This window comes from Onychomys torridus, chromosome 23 (genome assembly GCF_903995425.1).
Source record: "Onychomys torridus chromosome 23, mOncTor1.1, whole genome shotgun sequence".
Lineage (NCBI taxonomy): Eukaryota > Metazoa > Chordata > Mammalia > Rodentia > Cricetidae > Onychomys > Onychomys torridus.
This window is the reverse complement of record NC_050465.1, coordinates 20,470,285-20,489,615: the sequence shown is the minus strand read 5'-3', so window position 1 is coordinate 20,489,615 and position 19,331 is coordinate 20,470,285. Positions and strand designations below refer to the sequence as shown.

At 37.3% G+C, this 19,331-nt stretch overlaps 1 protein-coding gene across 3 annotated transcripts in view; it reads left to right on the top strand.

Annotated features, from left to right (window-relative positions):
• Positions 1-17,434, top strand: part of Vapa (VAMP associated protein A) — a 35,099-nt gene extending 17,665 nt beyond the window's left edge. Inside the window, exons 2-7 of one of the 3 annotated variants that reach the window (XM_036173342.1) lie at positions 1,614-1,766; positions 3,100-3,203; positions 3,848-3,928; positions 11,470-11,592; positions 15,300-15,473; positions 16,672-17,434. In XM_036173342.1, the coding sequence (XP_036029235.1) occupies positions 1,614-1,766; positions 3,100-3,203; positions 3,848-3,928; positions 11,470-11,592; positions 15,300-15,473; positions 16,672-16,830 (794 nt within the window). In that variant the 3' untranslated portion in view covers positions 16,831-17,434. The remainder of the gene's footprint in view (positions 1-1,613; positions 1,767-3,099; positions 3,204-3,847; positions 3,929-11,469; positions 11,593-15,299; positions 15,474-16,671) is intronic. The other 2 variants (XM_036173343.1, XM_036173344.1) reach the window with 2 other exon arrangements.
• Positions 17,435-19,331: the final 1,897 nt, after the last annotated feature.

The following is a 19,331-nucleotide window of genomic DNA, read 5'->3' as shown; positions in this document are numbered from 1 at the left end:
AATGTGTAGTTTTTTTTAAAATTATGTGCAAGCTGATCAGAAGGGTCAGCTGTAGAGGCAAGCTGCCAGTCACTGTTGTGGTTTATGGGCAATTGAGACTAGTGAGGAGGGAATGCCTTGCTTTACCCCTTTCAGATGTATTTATTTCTAGTAAAGTGGACAGGTTGGAGGTCTCCCCTCCCACCTCAATGAGCTTGGCTCATTGTAGTGTAGAGATGTTAAGTCATCTGTTTTTCAAAGAGACAAGCAGTTTGGGAGCAACAAAGGGTGTAAGGTAGTCTATAGAATGAATGAACGAATAGCTTGTACTGAAACAAGCACTTCAGAGTAAAACTACTTCTCAAGGCTTGAACTAAGCACTTTAAATCACCCCACTTTTGTGAAGTAGTTTGTTTTCTCATCTATAATGAATGCCTTTTTTGCTTTTCTGGAAGTCTTTGTCTTAGACAATTTCCCAACATTCAGTCAAACTATTGAACATAGTTGGTTGGGGAATTTTCTCAATCTGGATTTCAAAGTATGACATTCTAAATAAAGTTTTATAAAAGAGCATGGTTTTTGTTTAAGATTTAAACGAACAGGGTTAGAAGGTGACTCAGTGATTAAGGGAGCTTGCTGCCAAGTTTGAAGGCTGATGTTCAATCCATGTAAACATACACCCTAAACACAAATATGTGGATGAAAAAAGATTTAAGTAAAAATAGGTAGGTTTTTATAATAGTTGTCTTAAAAAAACAAAAGCTTAAAATTGTTTTTCAAATGACCATTTAAAATGATTTTTGGAGTAGTTAATTGGTATAGGCTTGCATTTTCTATTTGACATGTTTTTAGGTTTATCTTCTGCCTTCAAATCAATAAGAAATTCTTGCTGTGTAAACTGGACTGTATAATCTGTCTTGGCTTTTCAGCCAAAAGCAAATAATGTTTATCTTCACATCATAGCCCATTTAAAAAAAGTGAGGATATACTGGTTAAGTAGAGATGGATCAGCTTTTTGATTTCTATGTCCTTCTTACTTTGTTGAGTACAGAACCAAAGCTTTAAGACAAAAACTTTGTATCTAGATAGCGGATATGACACATTATTCATAAGTACTTAATAAGGATGTGAGTGGCTGATTGAATAGAATCGTGAATACTATCAGCTTTTGGAGTTTTCAGATCGGAAACGTTGACAGTTGGCCTTGTGAATGTGAAGAGGAGCACTGGTGAAGACCTCTGGGGAATTCTGTCAGTCATATGACATGAACATACCCTGTAAGAATAGAAATAGAAAGGTGGCTTTTGGTGGAGATGCTTTGCCATGCCCAAGGGCCTGAGTTCAGTTTCTGGTACCCACATAACGGGAGGAGAGCACCAATCCCAAAGCATCTTCTGGTCTCCACACAGGCATTGTGGCACGCACTTGCTCATAGTCAGAACACACAAACATGAATAAACATAATCAGAACGAGAGAACTAAAATCAGTAATTTTGTGGTTGGACTTATCAAAAGATGGAAAGATACAGTTCTTGCTTTTTGTAGAAAATGAGATTGAGATTATATTAATTTAATCTTGAATTCTACTTTTGTTGTGAATCCAGTTTTAATTCTCTTGCTTTTAAACCTTACAGGCCCCTTCACAGATGTAGTCACTACAAATCTTAAATTGCGAAATCCATCGGATAGAAAAGTGTGTTTCAAAGTGAAGACTACAGCACCTCGCCGGTACTGTGTGAGGCCCAACAGTGGAATTATTGACCCCGGGTCAATTGTGACTGTTTCAGGTAGCAGTTCATGCCTTTAGTAGTGTTCTTGTCGGTTTTTTATTTGGCAGCAGTTTGTGTTTAAAGGTGTTCTTTGGGTATCTTGATATACAAAAAGTTGGCTGAAACTTTTTCACCCTGATTTTGTGTGTGGGTGTATGATTGATTAATGTCAACTTGAAACTTCATGTCTATTCTTTATTTCTATAGCTCACCACCATTTTCTGTGTTTTCACTAGTTTATCTTTGAACACAGCACATGTCTTGTGCAACTACAGAAGAAATGTTTTGAGTCTTTTGCTTAAAAATGTACCTGTTTTGGGCCTTCTTATAAAATCAATGAGTCTTTATGCTGTTCAATGTAAATGCCAACAGGGTCTTGCCTTGAAAACTGCACTGCTCTTACTCCTTTGTGTATTGCTTACAGTTCCTTATCTCCACCTGCTGTGGAGTCTGCTGGTGCTATCGAAATGTCCTCTGTTGTAAACTGTGCATTCCTTCCCTAGGCAGCCCTTCTAAAAAGACAGTACTGCATAACAACATCTGCCATCATTGAGAAATAGGTAGCAAGGCTGAGGCTGTGTGTGGCTCCATGTAGCTTACTTGTGAGAGAGCCTCTGGCCTCACACAGAGACTTTCTTTGTAAAACAGTAGTTCTTTCTTTTTCTTTTTGTAAATTACAAAGGGAGCAGGAAAACACATGGATTTCCTGTTATGTTAGATCATGGGGATCAGTTTGGGTAGCATGGCATAGAAATACTTGTATTAAAACCCCCAGTGACTCATGATAATGTTCCAAAAATTTTAGCATAATTCTATAATTTTTATTTTTAAGTACATAGACTATTAAAATAGCAAGTTACAAAAGACCTGTTGGGAATATTTTGAAATAGAACCTGACTGCAAAGATGCCATATACATCTTAATTACTAATTGGTTTATTATCTCCTGTCTTGTATTTATGTCACATAGCTTTAGCATCCTGATTGAACTCACGGAGCCTTAAAACTTGCAGCCTACTCAGATCTAAAGGCATAAAAAGTGGATGCTATTGGGATTCTAGAATCAAGAAGTTATGATTTCCTTTGTTTTCTTAAAATCAGATCTAAACAAATGAATGCACTCTGAGTAATTGTTTAAAATCCAGTTTAGAAAAAACTAGTTATATTAAAACAATGTCTCAATTTTCTAAATTAAAAATCATCACAGAAATGAATTTAATAATTGAAAGTTACAAAGTTGAGAATGAATAATAATATTTGAGTGTTTGAACCCATTTTGATTTTCTTTAAATTTGTGTTACTGAGGTAATAGATGAAATGTCAAAGATAATGTGTCTTTTCTTTTTATTTAGTAATGCTACAGCCCTTTGATTATGATCCAAATGAAAAGAGTAAACATAAGTTCATGGTACAGACAATTTTTGCTCCACCAAATATTTCAGATATGGAAGCTGTGGTAAGTGTAGAAGTACAGAAATTATTTTTGGAGATAATAGTTTAAACTTTGGGTTTGTTTAGCTCTCAAAAATCTTGATTTCCTTGCTAAAATTAAATATCTGTAAGTCTGTCCAGAACAAAATTGAAGAGTGGAAAGGTCTTGAAATATTGTTTTCTTAGAAACCATTTAGAAATGCTAACATGAAGAAAAAAGTTATGTGTATTGCTAAAGTCATTGTTGTTCTTTTCATTACATTTTTATTGTTTGATTGGGTATTCTACGGGGCATGTGGGGTCAGAGGGCAGCTTGGCGGAGTTGGTTCTCTCATACTGCCGAATGGATTTCTAGGATTGAACTCAAGTCAGCAGTGGTGGCAGCAGGTGCCTTTCCTTCTGAGCCATCTCTTGGGCCCAGGGCCCAATGCCACTGTCAGTTCAATTGATGTTGAGAGTAGGTCTGCAACTTATAAAGGTCCAGGGACATGGGCAGGTGATTGCGGCAGTTAGCAAGCACTCCAGCCTTCTACCCTAGCTGAACTATATATACACTTAGCAGTTTTCTGAGCAACCACATTCAGCTTCGGTTATCCCTTTAGATAAACCTGTTTGCCACAATCTTTTATCTCATGTTTTTTGTTTTTGTTTTTGTTTTTGTTTTTAAAGTGGAAAGAGGCAAAACCTGATGAATTAATGGATTCTAAATTGAGATGTGTATTTGAAATGCCGAATGAAAATGATAAACTGGTAAGTAAGAATCATCAGATAGTTGATTATCAGCATCTGATTTTGGACTTGGGGTGGCAAGTCCATCTATTTAGACTTAAGTTTAAAAAAGCTTGTTAATGCTGTTTGCGTTTTATAATATTTTGTTTGACTAAGAAGAAATACATATTACTTGGTAGGCCCAAATTTGAGGGTGGGAAGAAATTCTGGGAATACTCACAAATTTTACTTTTTAGAACAAGATATTCGTACATAAATATGATTAAGAAAGATTATATTAGAACCTCTTTTTGAGTAATAGTAACAACGTCACTGGGATAAAATAGAATTACAGGAATAAGTGTTTTTTTTTTTTTTACAGTTTAGCCTTTGTGAAATATTTTGACTTTGTGTTTTGATTAAATTCAATTTCATTTTTTAGTAAATGGTTTGTTGTTTATTGATTAGTATTAAGCAGTTATGCTTTTGTGGCTTGAGGGATAGATGTGTTTAGTAAAAGCAGACCAGTGGCCTGTGGTCTGTTGTGTGGGTGTGGTTACTTTATTCTTTCTGATTTAAGAATTTTATTGTATGCATGTGGTTGCTTTGCTTTTGTGTGTGTCTGTGCACCACTTATGTGCCCTTGGAGACAGAAGAGGGTGAGGATTCCCCTGGAACAGGTGTTAGAGGTAGCTGTGAGTTGTTATATGGGTGTGTGCTGGAGATGGAACCCAGGTCCTGTGCTCTTAATCACTGGATGAGCTATCTCTTCAGCTTTGTGGATTTGAAGTTTTCCTATGGCTTGTAGGAGGGATTGTTTTTATGTGTGTTGAAATATATAAAATAGTGTGGGTAAATATAATTGGCATAATATGGTTTATAGTCTGACATTCTTGCTGTGATCTAGTAACATATTTGCTCTGTTCAAAAGTAAACTATATTTAAGAAAGCTGAAAGGAAGATGCTCTTGAATGTTAATAGGTATTGAACAAATAATTCACTGAATTTTCAACACAGCCTTTTAAAGTGAATCTGAGTTACAATAGCCAAGATTAAAAATAAAGTGTGGTGTTTGTATTTTTCCATATTAGGGTCCTTTTTCTTTTTGTTGGTTCAAAAATTTTAAATAGCCTCCCATTGCTTTTTATATTTAATAACAAAGTAATAAATTTATCTGGATTGACATTACTTTAAAATTAAAATTACATTTGGAGGTTATTTCACTTGATGGCTTTTTGTTTGTTTTTACCATTACCTTATAATAGTTTATTAAATACAGATCTGTTTATCTTTCATTGGGTGTTATTTATACTCTGGATATTGGACAAGTTAAGACTGAAAAATTAAGTCTGAGGAAGTTAAAGCCTAGGTATTAATGTGATTCAGAGAGGTTCTTACTGCTTTGCAAACCAGCAAGAAATTGATAGGCAGCTGAGCTTGTTTTCCAAACCATGAGGAGGAACAGACATACCAGAGAAGCCAGCCCACAGCTATGGAAGAAAGCACTGGGGACCCATTTTACCCCTTGATTAGATACTAAGCGAATTCTCTGTTTCTCTGCTGTGAAGCAGAACAGTAGTTTGTGGCTGGATTCTTTCTAAAATAAGTACCTATAACCCAAAGGCTGGTTAGTAACATCAGAGTATTCCTCGACACTTATATCCTGAACCTTCATAAGTTAGCAGCAGAATGGCTTCCTGTTATTTGGACTACTTAGATTTGTTGTATATTAATAGGAGCATCTGCTATAAATCTTTTTTTTTTTTTTTTTTTAAACTAGGCATTAGACAGAAAATGACATACATTAGAAAGAGGGGTATACACTTAGTATTACTGAGTCCATGACCAGCTTTTTAATTTCTAGGCCATAAACCCTTGGATTGTACTTGTCATTTTTGTAGCCCAGAGAATTGGTTATCTCTCCTGCCTCACCTTCCCAATGCTGGCATCAAAAGCTGCCACCATGCTTGGCTTTATGTATAATTTTAAGACACATCCTAGACATTTGATTTTATTCATTAACATGTATAATTCTCTAAGGACTTAAAGACCCACTGAAGAGTTCTAATGTTTTTATATTATGCCTTTAAATTTTAATGTGTTCACATTCATTAAGCTGTCCAGGCAGCATTCAGATTTGTCCTTCAGATGTCATTAAAACGTCCTTTTTTTTGTAGTCTGTTTGAATTGAAATGAAAAGGAAATCCAAACAATGTGGATGATTTATTTCTTTAATTTAGTGGCTTCCTTTTTGCTTTGCTCTTGTAAAAATAATACATGAACTAGGTTTGCCTATAGACTTGCTGCATGCTAGGCTTGTTTTTTAAAATATTTATTTGTGTATGTGTTTGCCATGTGCTTGTGAATACCTGCAGAAGTCAGAACAGGGTGTTGGATCCCCTGGAGCTAGAGTTACAAACAGTTGTGAACCACTTGGTCCTGGGGAAGAGCAGTTCTTAACCAGAGACATCTCTCTAGTCCTCCACATGATAGGTTTGTATGATAGCATTCTCGTGTTACATAGTTTCTTTGTCTAATATTTCTTATTGGAAGTTGGATCCTAGAAGCTTGATTAAATTTAGATTTGTTTTTGGTGGTGGTTGTAGATGTTGTTGGTAAAGTGCATAGCATTAAAGTTCAGCTACAGTATTTAGGTGAGTGATTTTCATCTAATAACACTTAACAAAGGCAGGTTATAAACTGTTTTATCATTACTTTTTTTTTTTTTTTTTAAAGACAGGGCCTCTACATAGCCCTGACTGTCCTGGAACTCACTATGTAGACCAGGCTGGCTTGTAACTCTCAGAGACCTGCCTGCTGTGATTAAAGGTGTCTGTTACCATGCCTGGCTTAGTTAATAGTTATTGTAAAAAATATATTTCGAAAATTTCATACATGTATCCATTGTATTTTGATCATATTTATCCCCTTTTCCTCTTGGATCTCCCTGTGTGTCCCCTTTTCAACTTTATGTTTTTCCTCCTATTTATAAGCATATCTCTGCTCTGGTGATATATAAGTTTTACCTCCATCTCCTGTGTCTTCTCCCCTCCTTTACTTGCAATATAATTATATATAATGAATTAATATATATAAAAGGTATGAATTCATGCCTTTGGAAGCTGGGGAGATGGCTAAGTTGGTATAGTGCTTTCAGGTACTAAGACCTGAGTTTGAGTCCTTAGCACTCATGTAAAAAGCACAACAGGTGCTATGTGTATCTGTAACTTCAGCACTGGAGTTGTCTCTGCTGACTCCCACTGGAGAGGAGACAGATCCCTGGAGCTCACTGACTCCGTCCTTGCTAAATTGGTGAAGCCCAGGTTCAGGGAGAGGCCTCTTGGAAAATAGGGTGGAAAGAGATTGAGGAAGACACCCAACCCCAGCCTTGGGTTTCTATGTGCCTGTCATGTGCACATACATATATGAACCTGTAAATATACCTCTGTCTCTGTCTCTCTCTCACACGCATACACACATTCAAATAAGCATTTGTGCTCTGATGTGATACAATTACTACATATCGAAGCCTGCTGACAGTCAGCTGGGTAGCTAGGTAGAGGCATGTGGGTTGTAGAGACAATGAAGAAGACAGAAAAGAGTCGAGAGGTCTGCCAGTCAATTCTGGACAGCTCCGAGTTTTTTCATAGCCAGCTCATATGGTTTGAAGGACAGAGGTAGAACAATGCACAGCACAGGCATTCAGCCACTATCTATCCTGCCTTGCGTCAAGGAGCAGACAGTTTCTTTTTCTATCTTGATGTACCTCCGGCTGGCACCAGCAGCCTATGTCTAGCTAGATAGTATGTTCCTTCCTGTGGACTAATCAGGACTTTCTCACAGCCCTTCAAGGAGACTCTGTGGACTAATCAGGACTTTCTCACAGTCCTTGAGCAAACAAGTTTGAACTCTATTGACTCAGAATAGAATTCAGATTCAAACTGGGAAACTGAGTCAGTTGTGGGCTCCCATATCCACATTATTAGATTGGTTGATAGAAGGCTGGCTTTTCAGGTTGCTTCTTGAGCCATTTTGACTCAAGTAACCACTAGTAACTTTTTAAATTTTTAATTACATATATTAGTTGTACATAATGGGTTTCATTGTTTTATTTTCATAAATGTACATTCTATGTTTTGATCATATTCATCTCCTATTACCTCCTTTTTCTTCTGCCCACTCATTAGTTCCTGCTCTTTATCCAGCTGGCTTGTGCTTTCATGCCTTTTTCATTAAGGTGATGACAGGGGGATGGGTACCTACAAGACTTATGTTCACCTTCGTCATGATCTACGAAGAAAAACGTCTCTCCTTCCTCAGCAACAGTTAACCGAGTGTAAACCCTCAGGACGGAGTGGTGCTCCATGAGCTCTGCAGCTTTCTGTGATGGGTTTTGGCAGGCTCAGTCCTGTGGATCTCTTGTGTAGGTAGTCACAGCCACTGTGAATTGAAGAGTGTCACATGCGTGTCCTGCTGGGATGTCAGAACTTCACATTGCACTCCCCATCTTCCAGCATTAACATTTTTTCTTTTCCCATGTGTTTTTCCTAGAGCCGTGGAGAGGATGCTCTCTGTGTCCTGTATGGATTAGCATTTGACAGTCACATGTTCTCAGTATTTTGACCAGTTACTACTTCAGTAACTACTGACTAGGAACTTTCTTTTAAAAAACAAACTCTTTTAAGTGTATGCATGATTGCCTTCATGTACTTACTACCTGTGTATTTGGTATCTACAGAGGCCAGAAGAGGGCATTCAGTCTCCTGGAACTAGAGTTACAGGTGGTTGGGAGCTACCATGGGCTACTGGGGATCTAACCCTGGTCTTCCAGAAGAGCAGCCGGTATTCTTAACCACCCTTAGCAATCTCTCCAGCCTTTTAGGAACTTTTTTGATATAATATGATCAAGCAAAAGGCCCAGACTTAGGATCAAACCCTTAAACTTTGGAAGTGTGGCACTGGCTGCTCATCTCTTTAATCCCTGTACTTTGGAAGTGGAAGCAGGAGGATTGCTATGAGTTCTAGGTCAGCCTATGCTACAAGGTAGTTAAGAACTTGTCTATAAAACTAAACCAAACAAAACTTCGGATCCTTTCAGTCAGGGTGACAGTCTGGGCACTAGATAGACAATGACTTTAAAACAAGGTATTAATTACTGTGTAGCAGATCCTTACATATACCTCCTGAAGTTTTGTTTTGACATCAGTATTGAAATTGTTACTCTGATGGTCCTTAGCCTTGCTGTTAAATTTTTGTTTCGTCGTTTTGGAAGGTAGGGTCTCTGTCCCAGGATGGTACGGAACTCACTGTGTGAGCAGGCTATCCTCATGTTTGTGGTAGTCCTCCTGTCTTGGCATCTTGAGTGCTTGTAGTTTAGGAGTGAGCCCTTCTGATAGTTGATGGGTATTTTTATATGTTAGAATTTCCATTTCAAGATTCACATACAAGATGAGACGTGACGAGGATGTAACTTAGTGGGTAGGTGGCAGGCATGTTTATCAAGTAGTCCTGTGTTAGATCCCATCACCACGGAAACTCAGATGAGTGTTTGAAGAATGTTTTTGGAAATAGGGTTCTCCCTTCAGCTTTTGCTGCTGTTGCTACTCACTTGCAGATCGTAAAGAAATGTTAATTAGTGTCATCTATGAGGCTACAGTTCATTTGGTCACATGTATGTCCTGTCAGGGGTTTAGTTTAATGGTGCATCTCATCCTTTATCACAGGACCTGGAATAAAATGAAAGTTTTTTGGTGCTTAAACCCTTTTTTAACTATCTAGAAGTATACACAAAACACCTTGTCCACATTACTCTTTGTGGAAATAAGACTTTGTTGATAATGTCCTGTTCAGTATTAAGTATAGATGAAGTTGATGAAGGTTTTAAATGTCAGTGTCTTGATATTAGTTTCTTTTTAGCTTTTTACTAAAATTACCTACCCCTTTCTGTGTGTTTATCTTAGGTTTAGTATAAGATTTGTGGTTTTGGAAGTTTAGTCATTATTGAATAATCTGATGCCTAGATGAGGTTTTGTCAGGTTACTTCAGGTATGGTCTTGTTAATCACTATCTTGCACAAATTAAGTAAAGATGAACACTCAATACATTTCCAAATGTGCAACATCAACAAAAATGTTACGAAGAAATATGCTGGTAGTGTATATTTATTAGAATATATAGTATAGAACCAAATAGTTTCAATTTGTAATTAGTCTTGTGACACAGTAAATTGACTTATTTATATTTATTCAGTGGGGCTGGAAATTGAGCTCTGGTCCTGCAGCATGCTAGGTAGGCACTCTGCCACAAAGATACACCCTGGGTCTGGTTTATTTAATGAATTAACATAAGCAAAATATGATGTAGTTTTTTAATTAAGTTGCTGGTAACAACCAAAGTTCAATATGTGACTGACTGTATTGTGGCATGTGGAGTTTGTATTATCCTTGTTTCGTACTATATGACACTGTAGAAGTCTGTATAGATGGTCAAACACATTTTCCTCTATATATGTACATTGTGAGCCAGAATCTGTCTCCTTAATAGCCACCACACCTGACTTAGTTCCTGTTAGTATTTTTAGGGATGGAATGAGGCTATATTGTTTTTGATCTTTTATAACCTATTCAGTCTGAATTTGAATTTTAAAAAACATTTAAAGCCTTAACTCTACTTGATATTTTCCAGATTAGTTAAGTATATGTACTTAGTGTATTGCCCTCTATGTAACATCTGATAGTAAAGTATTTTCTACAGAAACTTTGGCTTTAATGACAACAAGGGGACTGAATGAATAGAGCAGGAGTTCAGGAGCTTTTTTACAAAGGCATTCTATATTTCAAAATACATGTTCTTTTTGTTACGACAGAATAGGTTGGATGTCTTTTAAGTATTATTTTGTGCCAAACTTTTTGAGTGTTTGGTTTTTTGAGATAGTATTTCTCTATGTAGTTTTGCACCTTTCCTGGAACTCTCTTTGGAGACCAGGCCGGCCTCGAACTCACAAGAGATCCGCCTGCCTCTGCCTCCTGAGTGCTGGGATTAAAGGCGTGTGCTACCACCGCCCAGAGAGTTGTTATTTTTTAACTATATAGTAAGAGAATTTGAAAGGTAAGTAGGGAACTATGGAGTTATGGTAGGCTAACCAGAGTGTTATATGAATCTCTGGGTTTTTTTATTGGCTGGTGTGTATTTGGGAGGTAACAGGGTCCTTGAGTATAAGAGACGATTACAAATAATTAGCATTTTTTTTAGCTTCAAAGGGAAAAATTTTCCTGTTAAGTGTTATCAAAGGTAAGAGAACACGAAACTGAATATTTTTTGAATGACAAGTGTGAGTTTTTTTAAATATATACCTTTTCTAAGTGAAGATCTACAAAAGGCCATACCTAATTTTGTGTGAGAGATATGAAAAGCTAGTTGAGAAATGTTGTTTTGATTTGATGTTCTGTTTCTGATGCATTATTTTTATGGAGTAAGATATCAAGTGTTTTACAGGCTAAAGTTATTTGTTAGTCATTCCCAATATCATGCAGGAGAAATCAGTTTGGTCTGAATCTGAGAATATTTTTCCCATGCCACCTCAGGGTAAAGCTCCACCAGGGATTGCTTCAACTGTCACTTCAATGAGCAGCATCAGCAACACAGTTGCCACACCTGCCAGTTATCACACGAAGAGTGACCCCAGGGAACTAAAAGAGGTGAAGCAGGTTTGTCATAGGAGCTAACAGAAGTAGGAGTCTACTAGTGTTAGTAAGTTAATGTAGATACCTAAGCAAATGAGTACTATTGAGTATATTAATAAATAGTTAGGATTAATTTTTTCCCAGGCTGGATCTCATGTTGCCTAGATTGGCTTCTCAGCTCACTCACTGTGTAGCCAAGGATGACCTTGATCTTCTTATCCTCCTGCCTCTGCTGAGAAGTCCTGAGATAGCAGGTGTGAGCTCCGGCACCTGGTTCAGTGCTGGGGGTAGAGCCCAGGGCTTCCTGCAGCGTCCTCAGTCTACTGGCTGAACCTCACCATCCCAGAAGTTACACTTCAGACTGTATTTAAAATGACAGTAGAATTGACAGGTCTGAAACAATGATCAGTAGAGTCACAGGTGTTGAGCTGGACATAAGTAAGTGGACAATATTAAATTGGTGTAATTTTTCCCGTGAATGAGCTTTGGGGAGCATAAACTGAACATTGAATTTGTAGCTTGTTTGAGTTAGCATAGCAAATATATAGTAGTTTGGAGCTGGCAAACACTGCTTTTCAACAAGGACTTGTGTTTGTAGGAAAGAAAAAATACAAGAATAGTAACCTTTATAACTATCATTGTTTACTTTGCACTGCCTTGGGATTTTTTAAAAAAATCGTGACTAAAAATGAGGCCATAATTTAACTCTGCATGTATGTGCTTGAATGCTAATAAGGTTAGGGTAACTGAGTTTGTGGGTTCTGTGTAATTCTTGTTAGCATTTATTACTTACTGACTGGAAAGTTCAGAAATACTATTATTAAGATTAATAATTAAATGCTATACGTTCTTATACTTTGATTTGGCTTAGAGGATATGCATATAATAAGGCTTTAAAATTTACTTTAAGTTTATGTTATATGTTTGTGCACCACATGTGCCTTGGTCCAATAGAGGTCAGAAGAAGGGTATCAGATCCCCTGGAACCAGAGTTCCAGATAGTTAGTTAGTTAGTTGTGAGCCACCATGTTGGTGCTAGGAATCACACCCAGGTCTTCTGGAAGATCAGCCAGTGTTTTTTAACCACTGCACCATCTCTAGCCCCTTAAGAAGGCTTAAAAAAATACCTTTTATTAGCTGAGTGTATTGGTGCAGTGGTGCACACCTTTAATTCCAGCACTAGGGAGGTAGAGGCAGGCAGAGTTCTTGGTGAGTTCAGGGCCAGTCTACATAGCTAGTTCCAGGCTAGCTAGGGCTACATGGTGAGGCCTGTTACAAACCAACCAAGCAACCAAGCAACCAACCAACCTTTTAGCTAAATTTCTAATTCTGTTTGGCTTTAAATTTTGGAATCATTTATTTTTGGTGATTGTGGGCCTAGAGAAACCATACACTTGCTGTTAAAGTAGGAAGAAAAAAGATCCAGAGAACATTGTTTTTCAGACATGTCCGTTTACAAATTAAAACTTTAGTTCTGACAGCATAGTCATAGTTTAGCTGTATACCATCTTTGTGTATTGACGCCCTTCACTCAAAATAGTGATAGAAGAATGCTTTAGTTCCTTTTTTCTCAGAGCTTTGTTGCAAATACTTGCTCTGCCCTAGGGTCACCTTTGCTCTCTGTGTCTAGTGCCTAACTCCTTTCTAGTTGCTCCACAAAGGGGTTAGAGTGGAGATCCTGATGGGGCTACTGCAGATGTGTATAACACACTGCGGTGTTGTCTCCACACATTGAGGTGTTAAGGAAATGTTACTATTGGTTGGAAAGAGCCATAGCATGTTGAGTCTTTTTATTTTGCTTATTTCATGGTCCTATCCTCCATCTGCCAGGATTAAAGGTATGCACTGCACTCCACATAAGAGTTTTTTGAGAATTAAAATTTTTTATTTAAGTCATTAGAACACCTCCCCCTACTATTAGCTTCATATATCATTCTGTAGTTAACACTGGTCTAACAGTATGATTTTTCTCTCAATTTTTTTTTTTTTTTGCCCCAGTACTGGGGATTGAGCCTATGATCTTGTGTGTGTGAGGCAAACGCTTTACTCAGCACTTCCTTAGTTCTTAAGCAACACTTGAGGACTTTGTATTTGCCTGTTGTCTTCCTTTTTGAAAGTCAAGTTGGAGTGTGCAGGATGGGGTTTGAAACTCAGTTTGAAGTAAATTTTAATGTCAAGGAAAAAATAGAATAAATATTTTAGTAAAATATATCAGATACAGATTTTTTATATTAGAGGTGAGCTTGGTTGGGCATTGGAGAGATTATGGTAAAGAATAGTGTCAGCAAGAGAAGCTCAGCAAACTGAAGTAAGCACTTCTTCGAGTCAGCGCCCCTTCTCAGATGTGAAACTTGAAAAGGCAATCCGCTGGCAGGTCAGTGTTGTGCATTAGAACCCCTTGTTTTCACAAAGTACTGGCATGGGCAGCTTCAGGAAGAAAACTTGATTTTGCTTACAGTTTGAGGGAACAGTCTGGTCTGGCAGTGGCAGCTGATAGTCATGTTGCATCTGTAGGCAGGAAACAACCATTAGTGCTGGTGCTCAGTTCTTTCTTTTTGTTCTGTTCAGGACCTAGCCCCTGTAATGGTGCCACTCACATTCAGGGTCTGTAGTTCACCTCACTTAACCCATTTACAGGTTCTTGCAGAGGTTTGTTTACAGTCCTGGGTGACCCTAGATCTGTCTAGTTGACACTGTTAACCATTGCAGCCCCACTGGCAGCCAGAATGGTTATGCATAGCCTCTGATCTTGGTACAAATGACTACTATGTAGTGTCATGACATTTAATTTTATAAATGCCTTGATTAGCATTTTATATCTGGATAAAGCTTGCTAGCAAATGCTCTATTACTGACTTAACCTCCTAAGCCTTCTAAAAAACTTTAAGTTAAAAATCTAAAATGAAAATGACTTTATATTGATGCTATTACGGTATGTAGTGGCATAAATGATGTTGGGATGAAGGAAACAGTTTGGATCACAGGCTTAGTCACAAGGATGAATTTGGACCTTGCAGTTTTGAAAGTTGTCTTAAGTTACTTCTTAAATAGTATACCACAATGAATCACACTAGTTGGATAATCTCAACAATTTGAAGACCATTCATTGCAGTCGTCTGTTTGCTGTTTCCCTTTCAATCTTTGTATTTTTTAGTTACTTTATTCCATTAGTAGACATTAGATTGGTATTGGCTCTATGTTCTTAGGCAGCTGCAAATTTTGTTAGAATGATTATGAGGCTGTCCTGTACCTTCCAATTCCTAAAACCTCATTTGATTGTAGAATCAGACCATTGAAAATTACCTGGAGTTAGTCACTATTTAGTTAGCGTATTTTCGTGGACTGACTAGTCTTGGTCAAAGCATGTGTTTAGGGGTAAATAATAAAGAGAAATGGCTTTTCTCCCAGCTTTTAAAATTCTGGAGGAAATAATGTAAAAGATAAATTATTATGATACCTTTTAAGTGCTACGTTAAGGTAAGTGCCAAGGGTATAGGAGTAGAGGAAATAGGCTGCTTATTTTGATTTATGTAATAACTGCTGGTATTTATTGACATATTCCATTGAAAATGTCTACACATGACCATATTTGGTACTAGTAAAGTCTTAATAATTAGTTGAAACTTGTCACTTTTTTTTGACAATTTAGAAAAGATGCAGAGTTTAGGTTTTTATTAGTTAAAATCCATAAATGTTTTTAGTTAAAGATTCCCAATATCTTTGAAATACAGAATGATATGGAACCTAGCAAAGCTGTTCCATTGAATGCATCCAAACAAGATGGACCCCTGCCAAAGCCACATAGTGTTTCGCTCAATGATACAGAAACAAGGAAACTGATGGAAGAATGTAAGAGACTTCAGGGAGAAATGATGAAGCTGTCAGAAGAAAACCGGCACCTGAGAGTAAGTTTTCTTGGTTGAAAATGAGTTCATGGGATGAAGGTGCAAAGAAAGGGTTAGCATCTTTTAGCAGTCTCTGTATGTTTATATTTAATCTTGTTGCTAATTACTTTTTATTCAACTCATTTGATTGCTCTTACTACCTGAACATAATTAGTTTAAGACTAAAGAAACAAAGTTTCTGAAAATCCAGTAATGGAAGTGAAATAGGTATATTTTAATTAGTGGTCAGATATATTTTGACTTTTGATAGGATTATATTCCTGATAAACCCATTGGAAGGTATAGACATCCCAAGTTGAAAATGCACCTAATACATATAACCTTTAAACGTTCTAGCATAGCTTAACTACACAGCACGCTAGCACTGGGATCCTGTGGCTGGCTAGGAGCAATAGTGTGATGCTCAGAGAATATAGCACATGTCTAGAACAGAATTAAGTACAGCTGGCAATGATGTATATCACTTTTCACGCTACCCTAATATCAGAATAGTAAATTGAACTGTAGTGAAGTTGGAGATGCTGTGTAAGTGTGGTTGAGGAATGGTGTCTGTAATTTCCCCAGGACCACATGACAATACTGTCATAACAACCACCTGCTTTGAGAAACTTGCGTTCTTAGGAGTTTCTCCTAAGAAACATCTCCTAAAAACATAGGACTATCAGAAACTTAAACTTAGGGCTTCGTGAAACCGTTTAGTAAGAAGGGAGCAGCTCCTTCTTTTACATGGAGTAAGTGAGACACTTTAACACGAAGAAGCAATGTGTGTCTGCCATGTGGGTTTCTAAGTTGTATTGAGTCAGTGAACCTGCCGAGTAGTGCAGTGCGCAGTATTGCTAGTCTCTGGCTGATGTCAAACACCATGGAGCGTATTGGAGGTAAACTTGCATGGTTTCATAGGAGTACACGCCTCAGCTTCTGTTTTAAAAGTCAGTGTTATTGAGATGTAATTTCCATCACATGAACACACCGATTGTGATGATTGTTCAGGCAGAGTTATAGAATTACTCAGCTGTCACTTCTATCCAGTTGTAAAATTTGTCTCAATTCCACAGGTTCCAAGGTAGACAGCAGTTAATTCTGTTCCTATTCCTAGCCATACACATCTGCTGACCTCCTACTGTCTGTAGGAACTTTTAACTCCAGCACTGACCTGTGTGCATTTGTTTAACGATCTCTTCTGTGTATTTTCCTGCAGGATGAAGGCCTAAGGCTTCGAAAGGTAGCACATTCGGATAAAGCAGGATCCACCTCGGCTGTATCCTTCAGAGATAATGTCGCCAGTCCTCTTCCTTCTCTTCTGGTTGTAATTGCAGCCATTTTCATCGGATTCTTTCTAGGGAAATTCATCTTGTAGAGTGAAGCATGCAGAGTGCTATTTCTTTTTTTTCTCTCGACCAGAAAAAGATTTGTTTACCTACCATTTCATTGGTAGTATGGCCCGCGGTGACCATTTTTGTGTGTACAGCGTCATATAGGCTTTGCCTTTAATGATCTCTTACGGTTAGAAAACACAATAAAAACCAACTGTTCGGCTACTGGACAAAGTGTATATTATCAGATCATCACTAGCAGATGTCAGTTGCACATTCAGTCCTTTATGAAATTCATAAATAAAGAATTGTTCTTTCTTTGTGGTTTTAATAAGAGTTCAAGAATTGTTCAGTCTTGTAAATGTTATTTTAATAATCCCTTTAAATTTTATCTGTTGCTGTTACCTCTTGAAATATGATTTATTTAGATTGCTAATCTCACTCATTCAGGAAATGCCAAGAGGTTTTCTGTGGGGAAATGGTGCCTCTTACTGTGTAAATTTTCTCCTTACCTTTGCTAATATCATGGCAGAATTTTTCTTATCCCTTGTGAGGCAGTTTGTTGACTGAGTTTTTCATCCTTACAATCCTGTCCCATGGTATTTAACATAAAAAAAATAAAACTGTTAACAGATTCTTGCTCGGATAGCCTGTTTGTGTCTGCCATGTCATTGGGGCTGGGGTGGGCTGAGGGGGGCTGGGTGGGCTGAGGGGGGCTGAGGCGGTCCCAGGGCGTGGCGGTCAGAAAGTCTACTATGCAGAAATGGGACTTTATAATGCACACTTTTCTCTTGTGTGAAACTTCCCAGTACTTTATTATTTGTAACTTAACAGTCTTTAGTCTGTTTTTATTAATGAATAGAATTTCAAGCTAATGCAGGTATTTTGGAAGACCATAATTGATTTTAAGAAATATAAAAGTACTATAATTTTAATGACTTTCATGTATGCCAGCTGACTATGTATATATATCTTTGTTCAGTTTACTCCATTTTTACCAGGGTTTCATTTTTTTTAAAGCTGTATTCTAAAGGAGGACTTAATTCTTCTGAATTTTAAGTACTTTACATACTTCTGCTTTATAATGTATGTATGTATGTATTTAGTTTTTGTTTTTTGAGACAGGGTTTCTCCTGGCTGTCCTGGAACTTGCTTTGTAGATCAGACTGGCCTTGAACTCTGTCTTACCTTTGCTAGGATTAAAGGTGTGTGCTGCTACCACCTGGCAATGTATTTCTTAATAATACTAAAAAACAATTGTTTTTCTGTTATAGAAGTTAGTATTACTCAGCAAACCTTGGGGATTAATATTTTGAAAATCAAAACTTTTTAAATTTATTTTTATTTTGCATTGGTGTTTTGTCTCCAGATGTGTCTATGTGAGGGTGTTATAGATAGTTCTTAGCTGCCATGTGGGTGCTGGGAATTGAACCCGGGTACTCTGGAAGAGTAGTCAGTGCTCTTAACCACTGAGCCATCTCTCCAGCCCTAACTTTTTAAAATTTTTTTGTAGATTAGTCTGTTAGCCATGTGAAACACAGTTGGAATTTGAAAGATCATTATATATAGACTAGTGCTTCCCTGAACCTTAGTCTGAGGTCTTAATTTAAAGTATTCATATTGAGATTAGCAATTTTAGAATCAGAAAGTATACCCTGTTTTCAACTGAGTATAGTTTATTACAGGTGAATTTGTGTTCTCAAAACTAGGTGTTGGTTTTGTATAAGTTGTATTCTCTTGGAAGAGAAATTGGGTTGTGGGGCTTAATATGCAGTGAAGTAAGTATGTTACAAGTCTGCACATTTTATGAAAGTGAAGTGTTCTCAAGTATTTAGGTTGTCTTGAATTTCTTGGGTTACATATGATGTATTGTTATACTCTATGATAACTTTTTAAAAAACGTCCTGCTTATGTACAAGTTGATTGTAAAAACAACAAAAAACAAACCAGAAGTTATGCTTAGCTGTTTGTTATTAGCTTGTTGTATGCAGTACTACCACAGGAAGCTCCCTCCCCGCAACTGGAAAAGCATGATAAAAATCTTACATTTTCACAAGTTCAAGCTTGGCATTGCTTAAATTACTTTTTAGAGGAAAAAATCTTGTTTTATGGAAATGTCCCTGCAATCTAGTTCTGTCCTTAGTCCTTTCCTTTTGTGGCTGAGGAGTTTGAAGCTGTAGAAGGGCTGGGGACTTCACCGGTGTCTCACTGGCTTTTGGAGACAGTAAAAACCAGAAGTCTGGTTTCCTGATTGTAGCTGTAAAATAAAGCATTCTAACTTGAACAGTGTTATTAATGGAGACTTCACACCATGAGAGTACAGGCCACTGTTGAGTCTGTATGTTTTAGTGTTGAGACTGCAGTGTCTATCCCACTGATGGTGATGGATGTAAAGTACATTGTATGCTTTACAAAGCACATTATCTAGTGCTTGGTTTTGAGGTAGATTATAGTTCATGTAGCATCTTTTGAAAATACACATGGGCCTCTTAACTGCCTTTTTTAGGAGATGGCTCTGGTTCCATAGGACACCTGATTTTTTTTG